The sequence below is a fragment of the Haliotis rufescens genome, unplaced genomic scaffold (genome assembly GCF_023055435.1).
Source record: "Haliotis rufescens isolate VD_foot unplaced genomic scaffold, xgHalRufe1.0.p SCAF_42, whole genome shotgun sequence".
NCBI lineage: Eukaryota > Metazoa > Mollusca > Gastropoda > Lepetellida > Haliotidae > Haliotis > Haliotis rufescens.
Window position 1 is genome coordinate 2,940,307 of NW_025964135.1, and position 21,589 is coordinate 2,961,895.

The 21,589-nt window shown below is 43.1% G+C and overlaps 1 protein-coding gene across 1 annotated transcript; it reads left to right on the forward strand.

Moving 5' to 3' along the window:
* Positions 1-1,535: 1,535 nt before the first annotated feature.
* LOC124148183 (endoglucanase 4-like) lies at positions 1,536-18,704 on the forward strand. The gene is made up of 15 exons (XM_046519154.2): positions 1,536-1,648; positions 3,258-3,437; positions 3,955-4,207; positions 4,697-4,714; positions 6,336-6,499; positions 7,502-7,715; positions 8,315-8,488; positions 9,644-9,828; positions 10,493-10,652; positions 11,540-11,651; positions 13,733-13,883; positions 14,905-15,049; positions 16,097-16,262; positions 17,184-17,374; positions 18,586-18,704. The coding sequence occupies exons 1-15, from the start codon at positions 1,643-1,645 to the stop codon at positions 18,645-18,647; spliced, it is 2,181 nt and encodes a 726-aa protein (XP_046375110.2). The 5' UTR covers positions 1,536-1,642; the 3' UTR covers positions 18,648-18,704.
* Positions 18,705-21,589: the final 2,885 nt, after the last annotated feature.

Below are 21,589 nucleotides of genomic sequence, written 5' to 3' on the forward strand. Positions count from 1 at the left end.
AACTTGTTATTATCAGTTTGACATTATGAGCTGCAACCCACGCATTAAGGATATGAGCTGCAACCCACGCATTAAGGATATGAGCTGCAACCCACGCATTAAGGATATGAGCTGCAACCCACGCATTAAGGATATGAGCTGCAACCCACGCATTAAGGATATGAGCTGCAACCGACGCATTAAGGATATGAGCTGCAACCCACGCATTAAGGATATGAGCTGCAACCCACGCATTAAGGATATGAGCTGCAACCCACGCATTAAGGATATGAGCTGCAACCCACGCATTAAGGATATGAGCTGCAACCCACGCATTAAGGATATGAGCTGCAACCCACGCATTAAGGATACACTGACCTGTATCAGGCAAGTCACCTAGCCCGACCGTCGATCCATTTAGTCGCCTCTTCTCACAAACAAGTGTTGCTGCTGACGAACACTCTATCCAGGCATCCTCATTGTGTTTAAAATGTATTTTGCAGACAAACATTATGCATATTTTTATCCCTGCTCTTGGTGTTTATTATATAGCTTTGATTTATGTCGTTGATAAGCGCAGGTTACACCGAAACAGCGAGAGCAATTCTAGACATGGTTCTGCCTCGATCAGTCAGTCAAAGATAACAAGTAACGTTGAACACGCATGCATTGCTCCGGCTTTATAGTTTCAAGTTTCAGTTCAACACAGGATTGAGTGTGAACTCGCAGAAGCCTGCGAATAAGATAATTTCTTGTGTGTACCTGTGGTATCTATTATGAGGTTGATATTAGTAACACATGTACTGTTCACGCTTTATGCTCATGGATGTATAGATATAGGACTCGGTAGCCCCGCCAGATCTATGTCTACATGTGGGCTATCTGTATGTCCAAGATCCTTGACGTGTCAGAATCCTTGACATAAAACACCCTGCTGTCCAATCGACTTCATCCGAGTTTGGGGTTTTAAGGACTTTAGGCAATGTTGGACTCATCTTCGATCATCCAGTGTATTACATCTACAGTCTACTTTGCTATAAACCCTGGACCAAATCGCCACCATGGCTTTAAGATTGTCATATGTGAATGTTACAACGCTGAACATACACGTCCACTCATGTCAGTGTCATGAGACCCGTGAAGATCCGGTTAACACTAATCTTCAGCAACCCATGCCTGTCGTAAGAGGCGACTAACGGAATCGGAAGGTCAGGTTCGCTGACGTGGTTGATATCATGAACATCGATCCACGAAATTACGACAAGCATGGGGAGCTGAAGACCTATGGATTCTGCTTATAAATTTCTTCTGATAATGGAAATGGTTTTGTCGCTTTTATTTTCCAAAAGCAGAGGCTGCTGGGGAATAAATCCGATCCGGAATCCCGGAATGTTTAAACTATATTTTTGTAGATAAACATTATGCATATTTATTTTGTCACATTTCATTGACACTGCTGAGGAGAATAATAATCTTCATACAATTCTTTATGAAAAAAAGATAATAACAAAATAGGTATGAAAATGTAAAACTGTTATCTCTTCACTTATTTACAGAAGTCAAATTCTCACGTGGGTGGAAAGATATCTGTCAGGGTCAAACACGATTGTGGAACAGGGTGCTGCGAGGCCCTTCTGTACATGGTGTGTACCACATTGGCAACATGCAGGTAAATGTATACTGATATTTTTACAAATTTAAGTGCTGCCAAACATGCAAAACAGACATTTCCTTCATATCAACACATCGTTACCTGACGTAAAATGTATCTAACACTACCTTAAATGTTGAATCATAAATGTAAATTCAGTTACGAAATTTCGAAATGTTCATAACAATACATAATAGAATCTTTCGAAATGGATACAGTAAACTACGTTTATAACTAACACGCTTATAACGAACTGACGGATATTACGAACTTATTTTTTTGTCCCGGCCACTGCTGTATTTTATGCTATACATATGTTTATAACGAACTACGGTTATAACGAACTAAAATTAGTGGCCCCTTTGAGTTCGTTATAACCGTAGTTTACTGTATTCATTAAGCCAACATGTAATAAATAGAGGACGTCACTCGTGAAAATGTCTCCTTTTCCCCGTCACTCGATGGAAGAAACATGTTTTTTCACGAGACACATGGAATATCCTATTTATTATGATTATCCTTTTTGTGTAGTTGTCTGCCGGAAAATGAAATTATTTCGTTACAGACGTAAAACATTGAAACGTAAAATCTCCCTACCGAACACGAAGGTCCGTGTTTGCAAAATATTTAAAAATATTTAACAAAAGCAAGAAAACATATTTGAGGTCACTTAAAGTCTTTATCTTACATTTGGAAATTATAATATACAATATCAACTCCAACAAAAACATTCTTGAAAGCTACAAGACCGCTGTTCACATCATCTCATCTCACATCATATCATTTCATATACATATAACTATACTAAACCATTTGTCATTATTTTGCCTTGACAATGTGGAAGTAACGTAAAAAGGAAGTTAACGGTTTGTGTACGGTTTGACACTTACGACAATGGGAGACAATTTGCGGGGAGGTAAATCTTCTATGACAATAGTTCTGTCAAAGTGTTATGTTCAATGCAGTGAAATATCAAGTGTTATGTTCTCTACAATGCAAATATCACTTTTCTCACTTTCCTTTGGGATTATTGATCAAAGTCGGTCCCTAGAGTCCGAGGGACGGTCGGGTAGCCTAGTGGTTCAAGCATTCGCTAGTCACGCCGAAGACCCGGTTTCCATTCCCGACATGGGTACAATGTGTGAAGCCCATTTCTGGGTCCCCCGACATGATATTGCTGTGATATTGCTAAAAGCGGCGTAAAACCATATTCACTCACTGCCCCCTAGAACCCGATCCTTGTCGTATGTGCCGATTAATGAGGATCCGATGGTCACAATGTGTACCTTTGTCTCCCTACGGCATGGGTCGATGGTCATGCTATCAATCACTGGCTTGCTGGAATACTGACGGCTGTACAGTAAACCAACATCCACTGGCTTCAACTGCCAAAAGCGTTAGCCCGGAGAGCAGAAGGTCGGGAGTTCGATCCCCGGTCGTGTCATACCAAAAGACGATAAAAAATGGTATTTGTTGTTACACTGCTTGGGGATGGCATGAAGAACACACACACCTGCATGCACGTCGCCATATATGTGCAATGGTCTTGAACGTTAAATCTCACCTTAACTTTGATTAGGTAAAAATAGTAAGTGTATATATCAACCAGCATTGTCGTGTGTTCCAGATACTACTAGCCTTTGTCCTCGGTGTCTGTGTGGGCCCCGCCATGTCCGTGGTAGTTCCTGTCACCATGGGCCATCACTGGGAGGGCGGGTTCGAGGGGAAATTCTGCATCCCATTCTCTGTTGACGTCACTTCCTGGAAAGCACACCTACAGTTCAGCGAACCAGTTACAAAACTCGAGGTGTGACGGATATAATTAGCTTTCCCTTCGTTTGTTTTAAAAAAACAACGCCTATTTAGAAACTGATCAAATGTTTGTTTGTTTGTTGTTTAACGCCGCACTCAGCAATATTCCAGCTATATGACGGCGGTCTGTAAATAATCGTGTCTGGACCAGACAATCCAGTGATTGACATCCTGTACAAAGAAAGTGTTATCCCTTATCGTTTTTATTGAATATTTGTAGTATTTGGTGCATTCGTATATTTGGACATTATATTCGAGAATCCAAAAGACACCCACTTCACATCGTGTTTTGGATGGCTTAACCAAACCATGGTGTTTGCTCTAAGGACTCATTGTTCGAATCCCAAATCATAATTATTTTCTGCCAAAATCCTGCTCCTTCTCGAGAGTTGTCACAGCTGTAATGTCATCGTCGTTTTGGAATTCCCCACACTTGCATTACGCTTGCACGCTGCACTATAACTGAACAACTGGTCAACTGGATTTAAACTCAAATCACTCACTCACTCTAGATATGGTTAGCTGAGATCGAGTCTCAGACTCCAGACGGGCGGGAATTCGTCCTCGTCAATAAACCCTTCAACGGGAACGAGCACGTGGGCGACAGTCTCTGCATCAACTTCAACGGCCACGGTAACGGGGACATCAACCCCACTGTCAACCTAACTGTGGATCTCCCTCTGCCCACCACGACACAGACAACCACGACTACCACCGCCTCTCCGACCACGCCCACCACGACGAGAACACTCGCCCCTGGGGAAAGTGAGACACATTGTTGATTATCTATATCAATTCCGGTTATAACGAAGTTCGGTTAAAACGAAGCTACCACTTCTAACTAACCCCAGAAGCCAACGAATTATTATAGTGGTCAATGGAATTCAGTTCGCGGCGGCACTGTTGAAAATGAAAACGTCCCGGTTTAACTTCAGTACTTTGAACTGAATCTTGATACTTTTCAACGTTATATTTTAGCGCGATAACTTGTCAACATCTCAACTGGTCAGTATTGTAAAAGTGCAATGGCGCAGTGAATGGGTACCCGGTAGGATGTGGATCTAGCGCCTAACAGGCAGCTTTGGTTGTATACTCCCCAGAGAGCTGAGAATGATTCTTGAGAGCACACTGAGCCAGAAACCTGGCTTATAATAGCGCTTTGAGCATGCCCCTGAGTGGTGTGGAAATATGCGCAATATTAATGGCCTATTATTATTTTTACTATTATTTCAAAAATATATTATTATGTTTCAGCATGGCCACCAACCACTGGTAAGCAGACGTTGTATTTTTACTGCATTCTTCCCACAAACCTCACGGGATAGGCATAGGCATTAAAACACCACTGCGGAATATTGCCGAGTTCGGCGTTAGAAACAAACAATCCAAAAGAGTGTGGGTGAGTTTGATTTTACGCGCTTTTAGCAATATTCCAGCAATATGACGGCGGGGGACACCAGAAATGGGCTTCACACATGTCGGGAATCGAACCCGGGTGTTCGGCGTGACGAGCGAACGCTTTAACCACTAGGCTACCCGACCGCCCCAATCCAAAAGAGAGATATCCTCAATATCGAGCTGTTAAAATAGCAGCAAGCACCAAATGACACTCACTAAGGATGAACCACTGAACACGGACAATTTACCAAAACCTGTCAGGTTCTAAAGGAGTAAGACCGCCTCCGTGGTCTTGTGGTAGAGCGTCCGCCCGGAGAGCGGAAGGTCCAGGGTTCGATCCCGGGCCGCGTCATACAAAAAGACGTTAAAATATTGTACTTGTTGTTACCCTGTCTGGCGCTCGGCATTAAGGGGCTAAAACAAGGACTGGTCGGCTCGGAGTCAGTATACTGTGTCTGAGTGGGGTATTCATGTTAAACTGCGGCATGGTATCTCAGTGAGCTAGCACTATAAATCGGCATCAGTCCGGACTAGTACAAGCAGCCACACACACACATACACGTGCATGCACGTCGCTATATAAGTGCAATAATCTTGGACGCGACGTTAAACCCAATTTCACCTCACCTCTAAAGGAGTAAAAAGGCACAAATTGTCCAAGGCGACCCGAGTAGCGCATCTTAGTGGATTCTCATGGATTCAATCGCCCTGGTTACCTCTCTTTGTCAACCCTGTACATTTTCTCTCGGTAAACGTCTACGAAATGTGAAACATGATGTTCATGATTGAACATTTTACAGCGGACTCTTTCTTATTAATATGGAAAGTTTTTTTTTTGTTACTATTCTCTCCAAAATGAAGCTGGTATGATTGACCAACTCGTCGACGCCAGAGATTGATCAGTTTCCATTACCGACAGACTCACACAGGGCGCAAATGGCAAAATAGCGATGAACATCACATGAAAGGTTTACTGACAATCAGTGATGACACCAGGTGTTTGCGAAAAGAGAACGCATGTTCTGCCCTACCGGTTGCATCCGCCACTCACACATTTTCTGTGCCACTGCCAAGATTTCAAAGAGCGTCATACGACTCTTGCTCAGAAGTTGTTTGATCAAGGTTACAACTTTTAAGGCCTCAAAAAAGTTCAAAAAGTTTTATGGCAGACATGTGGACATTTCCAATTTTGACAAAAATGATATCCGACGCAATTCCCTATTTTGACTTGTAGCATATGTTCTCGTGTTTTAAAAAAATGAACAATTGACTTGCCTTTGCATGTGTTTGTGATTGGTGCCACCGGTGGGACAAGAAACGCTCACCCTTTCGCGAACACCTGGTATCATTACTATTTGATAGTGATTCATAAACACATGGTAATGATATAGTCGGTATCGTACAATCGGCTTCTATTAGATATGGAAAGGGTTTTGCTTTAATTTTATAAAAAAAGTAAGTGTTTGCTTGTTACTTACCAAGAACGTATTTCCAGAGCCAATAACACCCCTCCACAAACGACACAACATCACGTCCCAGATGAAGCTGAGTCAGCACTATGGCACAACGTGGGAGGGCGAATTCTGCTTCGACTTAAAGGTCGAGATAGTTGCATGGGAGCTGGACATACACTTCAGCCAGGAGACAAAGTCGCTCAATGTATGTGCTCCATCTTCAGTACTTTGTATACACTACGTGCCTAACATCTTCTCGAGGCAAGGAAGTTAACTGACTGTAAAAGTCTAGTTTCCACCCTTGTAAAACTAGGATGGAATCTCTAGGCTCGATCGTAGCGCCACCAGAGGCCATTATGAGTTATGTTCCTTCCTTGTCACTCCTATTGGCCAATCAGATTCCACCTCCCATGTCACTTGCATTTGCTTCAAACCAAATGGCGGCGCTCAGTCAGGACGATCTGATCAATAATCAAAATACTTATTGTGATAAGACGGGTCTTACTTCGAGAAGTGCACCAAATCTTGTGAGCACCTTTTTGTTTTGACTATATAAAGCCGATCAACGGGGGTGACCACTGCTTCGAGATCTAGTATTATACATCATCAGAGCCAGGACCCAACCAGTAGTGAGTTCGAATCGTTGATTCTCCACATTACATTCTCCAAATCCATAAACTTATATTTATTCACCAAGCGTTCAAGCTTCCGAGTCAGGCCAAGGCAGGGATGATGAGTGATCCACACACGAAAGCTGGTCTTGATGTGATGAAATGTGTGAGAGATGCGTAAACACACTCTTGTCCCCTTATATACTGCCTAACTAGCTACTTTAAACTTCTACACAGTGCCCGCACTGTCCAGCGGCAGTAGAACATTACAGAATATTCCACATCAGTCCACGGTATTCCGGAAGTTTACATTTCACACTAGCATCTAAATATAGCAACTTCCTCAAAACTGTTTACATCAAATAGTACTTAATTCCTGACAACTAATCACTGCCCAAACACAATGCAATGAGCGTCTACCGAAACTCAACAGAAAATAATGTAACACAGTTACAATCATTATTCAAGAATAAAAATTAATGCTCTGCGATATAACAGTGTGTTCCACCAAACCTGTAGTAGTACTTTGGTCTTACATGTGTCTCTCGCATTAACCTGAGGGAGTACTGTTGAAACAGGCTCACTTTCACTTCTAGAACTATGACGGAGATTTTATCAGCGACACAACATCTTGTACAAAGCACGCTGTCCTGGTGAACAAGAACACTAAGGGCGTCCACTACGGCGGCAGCAACTACTGTGTCAGGATGACCGGGCAGGTGTGCGGGGGCGGCGTCCCTACAGCGTACGCCGTACTCGTTGACGTCACCAACGACGATCAAACAGTGCCCCGAGTACCACTGGTTCAAGGTGAGATTAAAAACACAACTTACCCAGGGTTTTGTAGGAGAGATAAAATACCAGTTCCAAGGTACAGAGTTTAAAAAGGTGTGATGAAAATAGAACAGTGCCACAGTTTTTAAAGGTGAGACGAGAGAAGACCCTATACAAAGTACCATTTTTTTTAGGAGAGATGAATATAAGACAGCAAGTATCAGTTTTATAAAGTGAGTGAGTATGGTTTTACGCCGCTTTTAGCAATATCCCAGCAATAACATGGCGGGGGAAACCAGAAATGGTCTTCACACTTTATACCCATGTCGGATATCGAACCCGGATCTTCGGCGTGACGAGCGAACGCTTTAACCACTGGGCTACCCCACCGCCCCATCAGTTTTATAAGGTGAGATGACATTGAATCAATGTCCCGGGATGCAGTTGTTGAAGGTTAAATGGTAAAAGAAAACATTATAGATATCAGCCGGTGAACATTTAACTGTCATTACATTAATTTCTGCAATTATTGAAACATTAAACAAACGAAAAAAAAATAAAACTGTGACATTTTCGTGGAATTCTTTGACACATGGTGCCGAAGTTGAAACATTATTTGTTGAGATTAACTCCAGGAGCCCAAGCCACAAAATACAACTATGGTGAGATCCTGATGAAGTCCATCCTGTTCTACGAGGCTCAGAGATCCGGGAAACTCCCCCCTGACAACAGGATCCCCTGGAGGGGGGACTCGGCGTTAGGAGACAAGGGATCTGGCGGCGAGGATCTGACTGGTGGATGGTACGATGGTATGTTCATCAGTTGATAGTGATTCATAAAGACATGATTATAGCATCGTCGAAATCGTACGGTGGACTTTGCTTTTAGTAGAAATTTCTTTTATTTATGGAAATAGCTTTGTCGCTTATATTCATATAGAAGACTACTCGAGTTCAATGGTGTAGGCATAATATTCGCGAGAGGCATTTTTTAAAACTTTATATGATGGAATAAAGATATCAAAAAATGTGTATGGAAATAATGTGTGGAGTGTGACATCACGTATATATTATGTCAACGTATCAATCGGACGGTGGGGTGGCCAAGTGGTTAAAGCGTTTACTCGCCACGCCGAAGACCCGGGTTCGATTCCCCACATGGGTACAATTTGTGAAGCCCATTTCTGGCGTCACCCGCCGTGATGTTGCTGGAATATTGCAAAATGGGGCGTAAAAACCATACTCACTCACTTAATGTATCAATCCATCGTGAAACCCTTCAGGGAACTCGCCACATGTCCGGTTTAGTAAAACCATAGACAGTAATGTTCAGTGTGTATTAATGAAGACGTTCCCTATAATCACCTGGAAGGCGAGGCGTTCGGATTCCTCAAGCGCGACTTATATTATACATCCTTGATAGTGTATTCAGTGTCTGGTTTTATTTGACGTATGGTCTACTACACACACTGAGCGTTTTAAGTCATGGTAAATCAGTCTTTGACTGGAGACAATGTGACGTTCCACTTCACTGGGGCGTCTCATGGATAGTACATTACGCCTTCGAGAAGATCAAGCAAGTGATCCAGAACTGGATGAGACATGGTTGTTGGCCGCTTGCGTGATACAACTACGATTCACGACGCTGAAGACAACTCTGTATTCATTGATAAAACATTTCCTAAACAGCCACTTTGTGTCTTAAATACTTTAGTTGGACGTTCACTTTTGAGAGACATTCAGATGATATTTCTAAATCTACTCTTCCTCTTGCATACAGGGCGGTGGGGTAGATTAGTGATAAAAGCGTTGGCTCGTCACACCGAAGAGCCAGGTTCGATTCCCCACATGGCTACAATGTGTGAAGTCCATGTGGAGAATGGTATCCCGGTATCCCCCGCCGTGATAATGTATGCATATTGCAAAAGGCGGCGTAAAATTATACTCACTCACTCTTGCACACAGCTGGGGACAACGTGAAGTTCAACTTCCCCATGGCGTTCAGCACGACCCTCCTGACGTGGAGTCTCATCAGATACAAGGACGCCTACAATGCAACAGGGCAGCTGGAGGACATGTACGAGTGCATCAAGTGGCCTCTGGACTACTTCATCAAGTGTCACACCAAGCCGAACGAGTTGTGGGTACAGGTGGGTATCCAATGAATATTCAGTTAAAGGACATCTCAGTGGAAACGTGCGTGATTGATAGTGTTTTACGCTGCAGTTATCAATTAAAATCATATTATGGCAGGCTGTATATAATCATTTCTCAGAGGACCAGTGGTTGGCAGCATGAGAAACGATCCGCTCCTTCAGGGAACGATGACGCAACGCAGTCACACGTCGTAGCCATCGGACCCTCAGGAGCAGGGAGGAGAATCGACGTCATAGTTTAGATGATTCTAAAGGTTGTTTTGAAAGGTTGTTCTGAAAGGATTCATGCAACTATTGGGAAGCGTTAATGGTACTGTCTGTTTGTTTGTTTGTTGTTTAACGCCGCACTCAGCAATATTCCAGAGATATGACGGTGGTCTGTAAATGACCGAGTCTTGACCAGACAATTCAGTGATTGACACCATGAGCATCGATCTACGCAGTGTGGATACAATGACATGCATCAACCAAGTCAGTGAGCCTGACCACCCGATCCCGTTAGTCGCTTCTAACGACAAGCATAGTTGCATCTTACGACAAGCATGGGTTGTGAAGACCTATTCCACCCCGGATCTTCACGGGTACTATCCCTGCTTGTATAAGTGAACTGATTCGAGATCAGGGTATGTTACCTTTGTGGGCTGATGTGTTGTTGCAGGTTGGTAATGGCGGCACGGATCACGGGTCGTGGACAAGTCCAGAGCGAATGACCATGTCCAGACCAGCCTACAAGATTGACACATCGTCAGCAGGTTCAGACATTGCAATGGAGACTGCGTCTGCCATGGCTGCTGGGTCTATAGCTTTCAAGGACAAAGGTGAGACATACATGATGCTACACCTTTGTTCCAAGTTCCTAATTTCACTGAGGAAGTGAGTTGCGTTCCACCCCACTTTTAACCGTACTTCAGTTACATCATGTCGTGTATGTTTAATGTCTGAAGAAAACCCAAAGAGACACAGGTCGTATGCGTTCAACACAGTAACACGGGTAATCGCAGTGTTCGAAACGGCGACCAGCGGGTCCTGGAACTGATAAGGGACGCCACTGTGATCGCACGTTGCATGTCCCTAGACCATTGGGCAACCATTGGTGAGGGTTGGAGGAGGTGGAGGTAAGGTCACATTGGGTCTAACTTTGCGTTGAAGAATATTGCACTTATATTGCGACTTGCTGCATAGTGCTAGCCCACAGGGACACAGTATACTGACTTCAATCAGACCCGTCCTTGTTTTATCCCTTTGATGCCAGGCAGGATAACATGAGGTACCATCTTTAAACCCCTTTCGGCATGGCGCGTCTGGGATCAAACTCCCGGCCTTCCGCTCTATGGGCAAAGGCTCTATCCGGGGCGGTCGGGTAGCCTAGTGGTTAAAGCGTTCGCTCGTTACGCCGAACACCCGGGTTCAATTCCCGACATGGGTACAATGTGTGAAGCCCATTTCTGGTGTCCCCCGCCGTGATATTGCTGGAATATTGCTAAAAGCGGCGTAAAACCATACTCACTCACTCACTCACTCAAAGACTCTATCCGCCACGGATGTAGTTTAAACAATGTTTATTGTATTATTATGAAAAACGAAACAAATTATGAAGTAGCAACGAAATGTCATGAGATATTACGTGAAAGACCACAATTTCCACGTGTTCCTGTTCTACCAACTTCTAAATGCAAATCAAAGACATCCCACGGTCTCCTTCCAGATCCCGCCTACTCCGCCATCCTTCTGAAGCATGCTAAGGAACTGTTTGACTTTGGCAAAAATAACCAGGCGTTCTACAGTGCCAGCGTGTCAGCAGCTGCTGGGTTCTACACGTGATTATAAACAATCCCAATCCCCATCATCATAAAAAAAAACTCTGCTAAAGCAGGGCCCATTTACAATTCAGACGATATCATTGGCATGAACATCTTCCCGAGGCAAGGGAGTTAGCTGACTACTAAAGTCCAGTTTCCACCCTTGCGGAACTAGACCGGAATTATGGAGTTAGATTTGAGTTAAACTGCATAGTCCAATCAAAATCGGGCAAATGCAGACGGAATCCGGTTGGTACACTGTCATGCAGATTTCGGTCGATTGCAGGCTTTGCAAAGCATGTCCACCGCCACAAGGTGTCAACAGATATTTTCCAAATCTTTTCATGTTTTTAATCAAGGTGCTCACGTGATTTGATTCACTTCGCGATGTAAGATCCGTTTTGTCACACTATAGATCTTGATTATCGATCAGATCGTCTTGACTAGGCGCTGCCATTTCGTTTGAAGCAAATGCAAGGGACACGAGAGGTGGAATCTGATTGGTCCATAGGAGAGGCATAGAAGGGACATAACTCGTAATAGCCACTGGTGGCGCTACGATCGAGCCATCCTAGTTCGGCAAGGGTGGAAACTGGACTTTTAAAGTCAGTGAACTCTCTTGCCTCGGGAAGATGGGGCATGACACGACATATTGACCTTCAGCATTACATGTTATCACTGAACGTATGACGTTCGGGGAAGATCTACTGTCATGCATTTTGTCGACAGACATATTGCTCTGTTTGACCACCACGATGTTGCTGCTCTAGCTGTATCGAACCCATGGTAGGCTATGTTAAAGTCGATGCTCGCACCGCTAAAGGTAAAATAGTATTATCATTATCATTTTAAAATTATCATTATCAATGCAAATGTGACGTATATGCAAAGAAAACAATGCTGGACACCGAGTCCTCTAGGGACAACGGATTCCAGTGTAGCCTTAAGTGAGTGAGTGTGTGAGTTGGGTTTAACGCCGCTTTTAACAGTATTCCAGTTATATCACGGCGTGTCAGCTTAATGTGGGAGGAAAGCCCGAAATGATGCAGGTCTCAGACGTTTACCACTTCGGTGCACGGGTAAGGTGCTGACAAACCTTGAAACATAATTGGGCGAACCGGGATTCGATCCCACAATCATAGGTTTCTGGCGTGACCAAGGGACGCAACTCTGCACAGCGAATCGCGGCGCCTTAGACGACTGGGCCACCCGTGCCCCCTGCAGCCTTAAGACTGGGGCAGGGTTACCAGGGAGTGTTTCATCACTTACATCCTGATGAACTGAACATATACTGTAGTTTTATCAATTGGCTTCTTCGAACCTACACACACAGTAAACTACGGTTGTAACGAACTCAAAGGGGCCACTAATTTTAGTTCGTTATAACCGTAGTTCGTTATAAGCATATATACAGCACATATACAGCAAATGGACGGGATCAAAACACATTTCCTCATATCCGTCAGTTCGTTATAACCGTAGTTCGTTGTAAGCATATATACAGCACATATACAGCAAATGGACGGGATCAAAACACATTTCGTTATATCCGTCAGTTCGTTATAAGCATGTTCGTTATAAACGTAGTTTACTGTATTTTGTATTGGCGTGACAGGATCCGGATATATTCCGGAACCGTTTGATATCAAAAGTCTGGACTTCCGTTTCCGGAATCAGCCAAACCTGAATCCGGGGAAAATAATAGTGAAAACGTTGTATTTAATTTGCTATCTCATACATGAACACATTGAACGTCCAATGATCTACATTGGATGACCTGCTCTGTACGTTTCGCATAACTGAAGGAAAAACGTCGCTCGAAATATTTCCGATCTTTTTCAGTGTATCTGGTACGATATACCACTCAAGTAAAGACACATTATTCTGTCATATGACTGTAGTTTCCATGTCATGTGGGAGTTCCTTAACCTGTTTCGAGTGGTATAGATTACCCAAGTTCGACTTGAGTAGTGACCTGTTTGGACCAAGTGGTAGTTAGTACACAAAGATGTCCAAACGGCACGGCATAAAACTCTCTATGACCTGATCCAACCTAATGAATGAACACATGGCTACAGTGCGCTACTGTTCTGTTCCAGATCACAGAACTTTACTGACGAGAACAGCTGGGGTGGGATGTGGTTATACAAGGCGACTGGGGACAAGGCCTATCTCGACTACGCCGAGCTGCACCACATCGGTGTTGCTGCCTGGGGCTTCTCCTGGGACGAGAAAGTGGCTGGAGCAAATGTAGGTTCTCTGTACCGTATAACTTTCAGTAAACGGAGTGAGTGAGTTTGTATGTAGTGAGTGAGTGAGTTGGGTTTAACGCCGCTTTTAACATTATTCCAGTTATATCACGGCGTGTCTGCTTAATGTGGGAGGAAAGCCCGAAGTGATGCAGGTCTCAGACGTTAACCACTTCGGTGAAACCCACGAGCACGGGTATGGTGCTGACAAACCTAGACAAATAATCGGGGCGAACCGGGATTCGAACCCACAATCATAGGTTTCTGGCGTGCCCAAGGGACGCAACTCTGCACAGCGAATCGCGGCGCCTTAGACGACTTGGCCACCCGTACCCCCGAGTTTGTATGTAACGACGCCCTTATGTACGACAGTATTTGAGTGATATCAAGACCAGTACATAGGCATCGTGTCAGTACATTCATCCTTCATCAATACATGTAGTTCCATATATAAAAGTCACCACATAGATATATACTCTGTATACAATTTTTTTATATTACCTTCATCCTGTGCCCGTGGTCTAGTGGTAGAGCGTCAGCTTGGAGAGCAGAAGGTCCGGAGTCGATCCTTTGCCGCGTCATACCAAAAGACGTTAAAAGATGGTATTTGTTGTTACCCTGTCTGGCGCTCGGCATTTAGGTGCTACAACAAGGACTGATCGGCTCGGAGTCAGTATACTGTGTCTGAGTGGGGTATTCATGTTAAACAGCGGCACTAAAAATCGGCATAAGTCCGGACTAGTACAAGTAGCCACACACCCATGTGCATGCATGTCGCTATATAAGAGCAATAATCTTGGACGCGACCCTGAACCCCTCTTTACCTCCCCTCACCTTCATTGTATATGTAGTTCCATATACAACATGTATAATACATTTTATATCCATATTTTGTCTCCATCCTTTACAGGCACACGTAGCCCTGTATACTAGTATTCCTGTGACCCTATTGTTCTCCACTGTGTAAAACAGTATGTGATAGTCACCAGATGGTTCTAGACCATAAAATCCTCATCTTCCAGATGTTGCTGTATGAGGAGACCAAGAAGGACCTCTACAAGAAGGACATCGAGGACACGTTCACTATGTGGTTCCCTGGGGGAGATGTCCCCTACAGCCCCAAGTGTATGGCGTTCAGACTGCAGTGGGGAGCCCTCCGATATGCTGGTATGTCCAAACCATGATGTTTCTCTGCTCCACCTTATTGTAAAGAAATCCTATCTGTTCAAGTGTTATTTCCCCACAATATATGTCGACCATTGTCTTAAAGATCAACAAACTTATCTCGGGGACACGAGTGGCCCTGTTGGCTAAAGCGCCTCAATTCGCTGTGCTGTTTGTTTGTGTTTATTTGCTGTTTAACTCCGCACTCAGCAATATTCCAGCTTTATGGCGGCGGTCTGTAAATAATGGAGTCTGGATCAGACAATCCAGTGATTGATATCACGAGCATCGATCCACGCATTTGGGATACAATGACATGCATCAACCAAGTCAGCGAACCTGACCACCCGATCCGTTAGTCGCCTCTTACGACAAGCATAGTCGCCTTTGACGACACGCATGGGTTGCTGAAGACCGTTTCTACCCCGGATCTTATCACGGGTTTCAGTTTGCTGTGCAGGGTTGCGTCAACTTGGATCGCAAGAAACCTATGATGGTTGGTTCGAATCCTGGTTTACCAGCACCGTGCTCGTGGGTTTCACCAAAGTGGTCTGAGACCTGCATCACTTCGAGCTTTCCTCCCGCATTAAGCTGACATGTGGTGATATAACTGGAATACCGTTCAAAGATCACACACTCTGTATGGCTGTATTTGTTATATCATATATCTATATATGAGGAGCACACAAACAAATACAGCCATACAGAGTGTGTGATCTTTGACGGTTATCCAGTTATATCACAAAATGTCAGCTTAATACTTCCTGCATGTGCTCTTAACATGCGCTGTTGTCGAGATCAAGTTTTACCATTGCTTGGGTCAACTATGTAACCAAACGCAATCACTCTTTTGTCTTATCTTTCTGATCTGAGTCTCCTATTTTCCATGGATGAAAGGTCCCAGGTTCACACCATTTGGCAGCACCAAGCCCGTGCTTGACATGTATGGCTTTCCCACAACACTGAACGGGCACACAGAGGTATACTAGTAACTGAAATACCGTTCAATGATCACCCACTCATTCACTCACTCGCCCATGTCGCTTCCAGCTAACACGGCTTTCATCGCCCTGGTCGCCGCGGACAATGGCCTCCACACAGAAGAATACCGGAAGTGGGCGATGTCGCAGCTGCACTACGCCTACGGTGACACCGGAAGGAGCTACATCGTCGGATTTGGTGTCAACCCTCCCGTGAAGCCACATCACCGAGCCAGGTCTGGTACTTCTAAAAAGACCGCCTCTGTGGTCTGGTTGTAGAGCGTCCGCCCGGTGAGCGGAAGGTCCAGGGTTCGATCCCCGTGTCGTCATACCAAAAAGACGTTAAAAGATGGTACTTGTTGTTACCCTGTCCGGCGCTCGGCATTAAGGAGCTGAAACAAGGACTGGTCGGCTCGGAGTCAGTATACTGTATCTAAGTGGGGTATTCATGTTAAACTGTGGCATGGTATCTCATGCGCTAGCACTATAAATCGGCATCAGTCCGGATTAGTACAAGCAGCCACTCACGCACACACGTACATGCACGTCGCTATATAAGTGCAATGATCTTTGGCGCGACGTTGAACCCCATTTCACCTCACCAACATGTACAGAGAAAGGATTCAAATATAATCCGTCGCCTTTAATACGTTTATCTTAGTATGATGAAAACATTCAATACATACAGTTAGAGACGTCCATTCATTCTGGCTCCGGGTCATGGATCATATTACGATTCTCACGTGGTTCTCACTGTTTTTAATGTCGACCGACCCTGTCAATCTCACGTTCACACCGGAGGTTCAAAACTCACACAACAAAATGGACATATTACGGAACGAAACTAGTTCGGAAAATAAAACGAAATGGGATTGCTTTACCTTATGTACTTTCTCACAGGCAAAAACTCCCATTCTTTGGATGTAATATATGTATGGGTGTAGAATTCAACCAGTGTTTCGCAATACAATTGTCAATATCATTACACGTCAACTACGTCGTCTCCTGTTCTCCTATAACCAATATTGTTTATTTGAATATTGTTTATCCTTGTAAAATGAAATTCTGTCTGATTTCTTATGCTTGTTTTATTGAAGATGTATATCTACTTCGTGCAACAGTAACGTTCATACTAATGATATGCTTAATTTAACAAGTTCCTGTCCGATGCTACCGGCGCCTTGTGGGTGGGACGCCCAGCTGAACAAAGGCCCCAACCCCCACACGCTGTACGGCGCCATGGTAGGCGGCCCTGGTCAGAGCGACGACTACACCGACAGCAGAATGGACTACGTCAAGAACGAGGTGGCGTGCGACTACAACGCTGGCATGCACGCCTCTACAGCAGGTGCGTTGGTAATAAAGCAATCAAATGTATTTATTACAGGTTTTTGCTCTCCCACATAGCTGACCGTATCACAAATCAATGTATGACTTGCATGTCATCTAGCGTTCAGTAAAAGTTCCAAACCTTCGACCACTGCCGCACCATGGAAAGTTTATTTGTATGGTGTTTAACGCCGCAAATACCCCAGCTACATGACGGTGGTCTGTAAATAATCGAGTCGGGAACAAGGCTGATCTATGCAATTGAGAAACGATGACATGCATAAACGAAGTCAGGGAGCCTGGCCACCCAATCCCGTTCGTCGCCTCTTACGAGAAGCATAGTCGCCTCTTAAAAGAAGCATAGCCGCCTCTTACGAGAAGCATAGTCGCCTCCTACGACAAGCATAGCCGCCTCTTACAAGAAGCATAGTCGCCTCCTACGACAAGCATAGTCGCCTCTTACAAGAAGCATAGTCGCCTCCTACGACAAGCATAGTCGCCTCTTACAAGAAGCACAGTCGCCTTCTACGACAAGCATAGTCGCCTCTTACGAGAAGCATAGTCGCCTCTTACGAGAAGCATAGTCGCCTCTTACAAGAAGCATAGTCGCCTCTTACGAGAAGCCTAGTCGCTTCCTACGAAAAGCATAGTCGCCTCTTACAAGAAGCATAGTCGCCTCCTACGAAAAGCATAGTCTCCTCTTACGAGGGTTGCTGAAGACCTATTCTTTCGCAAGTAATGAGTCATATTATTTGAAGTGACGCAAAGCCAGCAAACGACAAGGCAGCTAAATAACTGTTGCCATGGAAACCTGCAAATTACGTAATTTGATTTCGGTTTCTATTTGTCAGCATGAGTGTATCACTTTGAAAACAAAATCACACATGGGAAAGAATACAAATAAAATGGCTACGTTACATGGAAACACGTCATAATTAGCGATGTTGAAGTTTATCCAGGTGTGTTGCTTTTCATAAACACCTGGTGTCATCACTGATTTGCAGTGACCCGTTCACACAGTTTTATCTTTGTCAAATATTTAAGCCTCATGGAATCTGTTTCTGCAGATTATCAAGACTGATTATTCTCTGGCGTTGTTCATGACGTTTTATATAAAATATCATGTCATGGCTAAATTACATCCAATGGAACGAAATAAAACTGCACAAGAGATTTCGCCTCGTCTTAAAGCTGCGTTTTATACCGTAGTACATAATGTGTGTGTTTCAGCCCTGGAACACCTGGCTCTGACACACGAACTTCCGACGACATACAAGGACATCTGCCCTTAGACAAACTATCAATGTGGGATTAGTGAAGATTCAGACTAATAAAGTCCTCTCCATCAATTACGATCTTCATCTTTTGTTTTGAATTATGAAGACATTGACCTCAGTGACTATGGTCACGAAAGATTACGATATATTTTTTAGCCATCTTTGTCACCTGTTAGCCAATCAACCACCCATTCACGCACAAAATGTCAGAGGCGTGTTACTAAGCGTATCAGAGGAGTTTTATCCACAATACCAGAGGAGTTTTATCAGTATCAGAGGAGTATTATTAACTGTATCAGGAGTTTTATTAATAGAATCAGGGGAATTTCATTAACATTATCAAAGGAGTGTTACTACATGTATCAGATGATTGTTATTAACAGTTACAAATGAGTTTCATTAACATAGTCAGTGGAGTGTTAGCAACAAACATCAGATGTGTTTTATTAACAGTATCAGTGTAGTTTTATTAACAGTAAACAAAAATCAGAAGGTTTTTTTTAGGAATTAGAGGGGAGTTTTATTAACGCCAACAAAGGAGTCTTATTAACAGTATGTATCATATGGATTTTATTAACAGTTTCAGAGGAGTTTTATTAACAGTATCAGAGGAATTTAATGAATAGAAATAGAGGAGGGTTATTAACAGTATCAGAGGAATGTCATTTACAGTATCTGAGGAGTGTTATTAATAGAATCAGAGGAATTGAATTAACAGTATCAGAGGAGTGTTACTAACTTTAGCAGAGGACTGTTATTAACAGTTATAAATGAGTTTCATTAACAGATTGAGAGGAGAGTTATAAACAGTATTAGAGGAGTTTGACTAACAGTATGACAGGTGTGTTATTAACAGTATTAGAAGAGTTGTATTAACAGTATCAACGAAGTGTATCACTGTAGCCTTATTCACTGTATCAGAGGAGATGTCTTAACATGTCAGCCGAGTGCCAAAATTATGTCATTTGGAGACAGTATGTGTCAAGTTGAGAGGCCGGTTACTGTGCTTGTCATAGAATATCTGACCAGTATAGACTGTTTTCAAAGATTCTACGAGCTACAAAACACCACAAAGCGGTCAAAAGTTTATTGCACCAAATACTCTTTTAAATACAGAAAGTCTAGAAAAGGCTATATCTAACAGGCGCGTGCCAACAATGTGTCATTTGGAGACAGTATGTGTCAGGTTGAGAGGCCGGTTACTGTGCTTGTCATAGAATATCTGATTAGTATGGATTGTTTTCAAAGTTTCTACAAATGTGGTGTAATTTGTAGAAACTTTGGTTATAATCCACTCGTATCACACACAAAATAGAGATACCGCGATAACACAGAGCTGCCCGCCCTCGCAAATGACAGGTACTTTGTTTCCGAACTCGGTAAAGCAAATCAGCATCGATCAATCCTTATTGATGTATCATAATAGTTTAATAAAAAACAAGAAACACTTTGCGTATGACATAGTTAATGTGTTAGTTAGCATTCGCCATTACGATCCATTATAAATTAGAACTACCGTGATAATATAGCGTACCATGCTATTAGTGTGCATTGTCTGTCTCCCACGAAGCTGAAACAGAGATGTACCTGCTGCTGATGGTCGCAACACACATTCAGCTGTCAGTATTTGCGTTGGTTTATCCTGTAGGGACCGACCATGGGATGGTCTGGGGTTGGGTGGGGCTGGGATTTGGTATTGAAATTGGATCATTTTCCAGCTCTCTCTACAAAACCAGACATTTGTTTATTTAGTCTAAATTTATTTAACGTCTTGCAACAATGTAATTTTTGTGGCAGGCAATTTTCTTTTTTCTCTGCAAAGGTCTGAACATACTTATTTTTTTCAAGAATATTCTGGGCAGGCAGCTACCCCCTCCCCTCTCCCACCCAACCCCTCCCCCTTCGAATATCAAATGGTCCGTCCCTTATGTGGAGATTAGTCTGAACTTATTCGTAGATTATAATTGGGTTGCTGATGTTGCAGTTATTTCATCTATAAATGTTTGAAAGTCTCTGTTATGGTGAGCGAGTCCGTGTACCTGACATACACTCTTCAAAAAAAGAAGCGCAAGGTAGTAAGTAGTTCAATGAACCTGACTACACAAAAAATCCGGTATATAAATTGAATATATGTTAATTGGAAAATGTTGAGGGCCTGATATTCGACAAACGGAATGTACTTTACAAGAGTGTTATCAACAGTATCAGAGGAGTTTTATTAACAGTATTGCAGGAGTGTTATTAACATTATTAGAGGAATGTTATTAAAAATATCAGTGGAGTGTTATTAGTGAGTAGGTGAGTGAGTATGGTTTTACACCGCTTTTAGCAATATTCCAGCAATATCACGACGGGGGACACCAGAAATGGGCTTCACACATTCACACATTGTACCCATGTCGGGAATCGAACCCGGGTCTTCGGCGTGACGAGCGAACGCTTTAACCACTAGACTACCCGACCGCCCCTGGAGTGTTATTAACAGTAACAGAGGAGTTCTATTAACATTAGAGGAATGTTATTAACAGTATCACAGTAGTGTTATTAACAGTATTAGAGGAGTGATATTAATATTAGTGGAATGTTATTAACAGTATCAGAGGAGTTCTATTAACATTAGAGGAATGTTATTAACAGTATCACAATAGTGTTATTAACAGTTTCACAGGAGTTTTATTAACAGGGGATAATTATTGAGAGCATTAGAGGAGTGTTATTAACAGTATCAGAGGAGTTTCATTAGGTCATAAGCGGAATGTGATTAACAGTATCAAAGGTGTTTTATTAACTGTTTCACAGGAGTGTTATTATCAGTATCAGTGAACTGTTATTAACAGTATCACGTTAGACTTATTAACTGTATCAGAGGTGTGTTACTAAGCGTATTAGATGAGTTTCATTAACAACACTAGAGGCGTTTTAGTAATAGAATTAGTGGAGGGTTATTAACAGTTTCA

Coding starts and splice junctions, on each gene's coding strand:
- LOC124148183 (XM_046519154.2), top strand. Junction 11,652..13,732: donor GCAGCTGCTGGGTTCTACAC/GTGATTATAAAC, acceptor GTTCTGTTCCAG/ATCACAGAACTTTACTGACG. Junction 17,375..18,585: donor CATGCACGCCTCTACAGCAG/GTGCGTTGGTAA, acceptor TGTGTGTTTCAG/CCCTGGAACACCTGGCTCTG.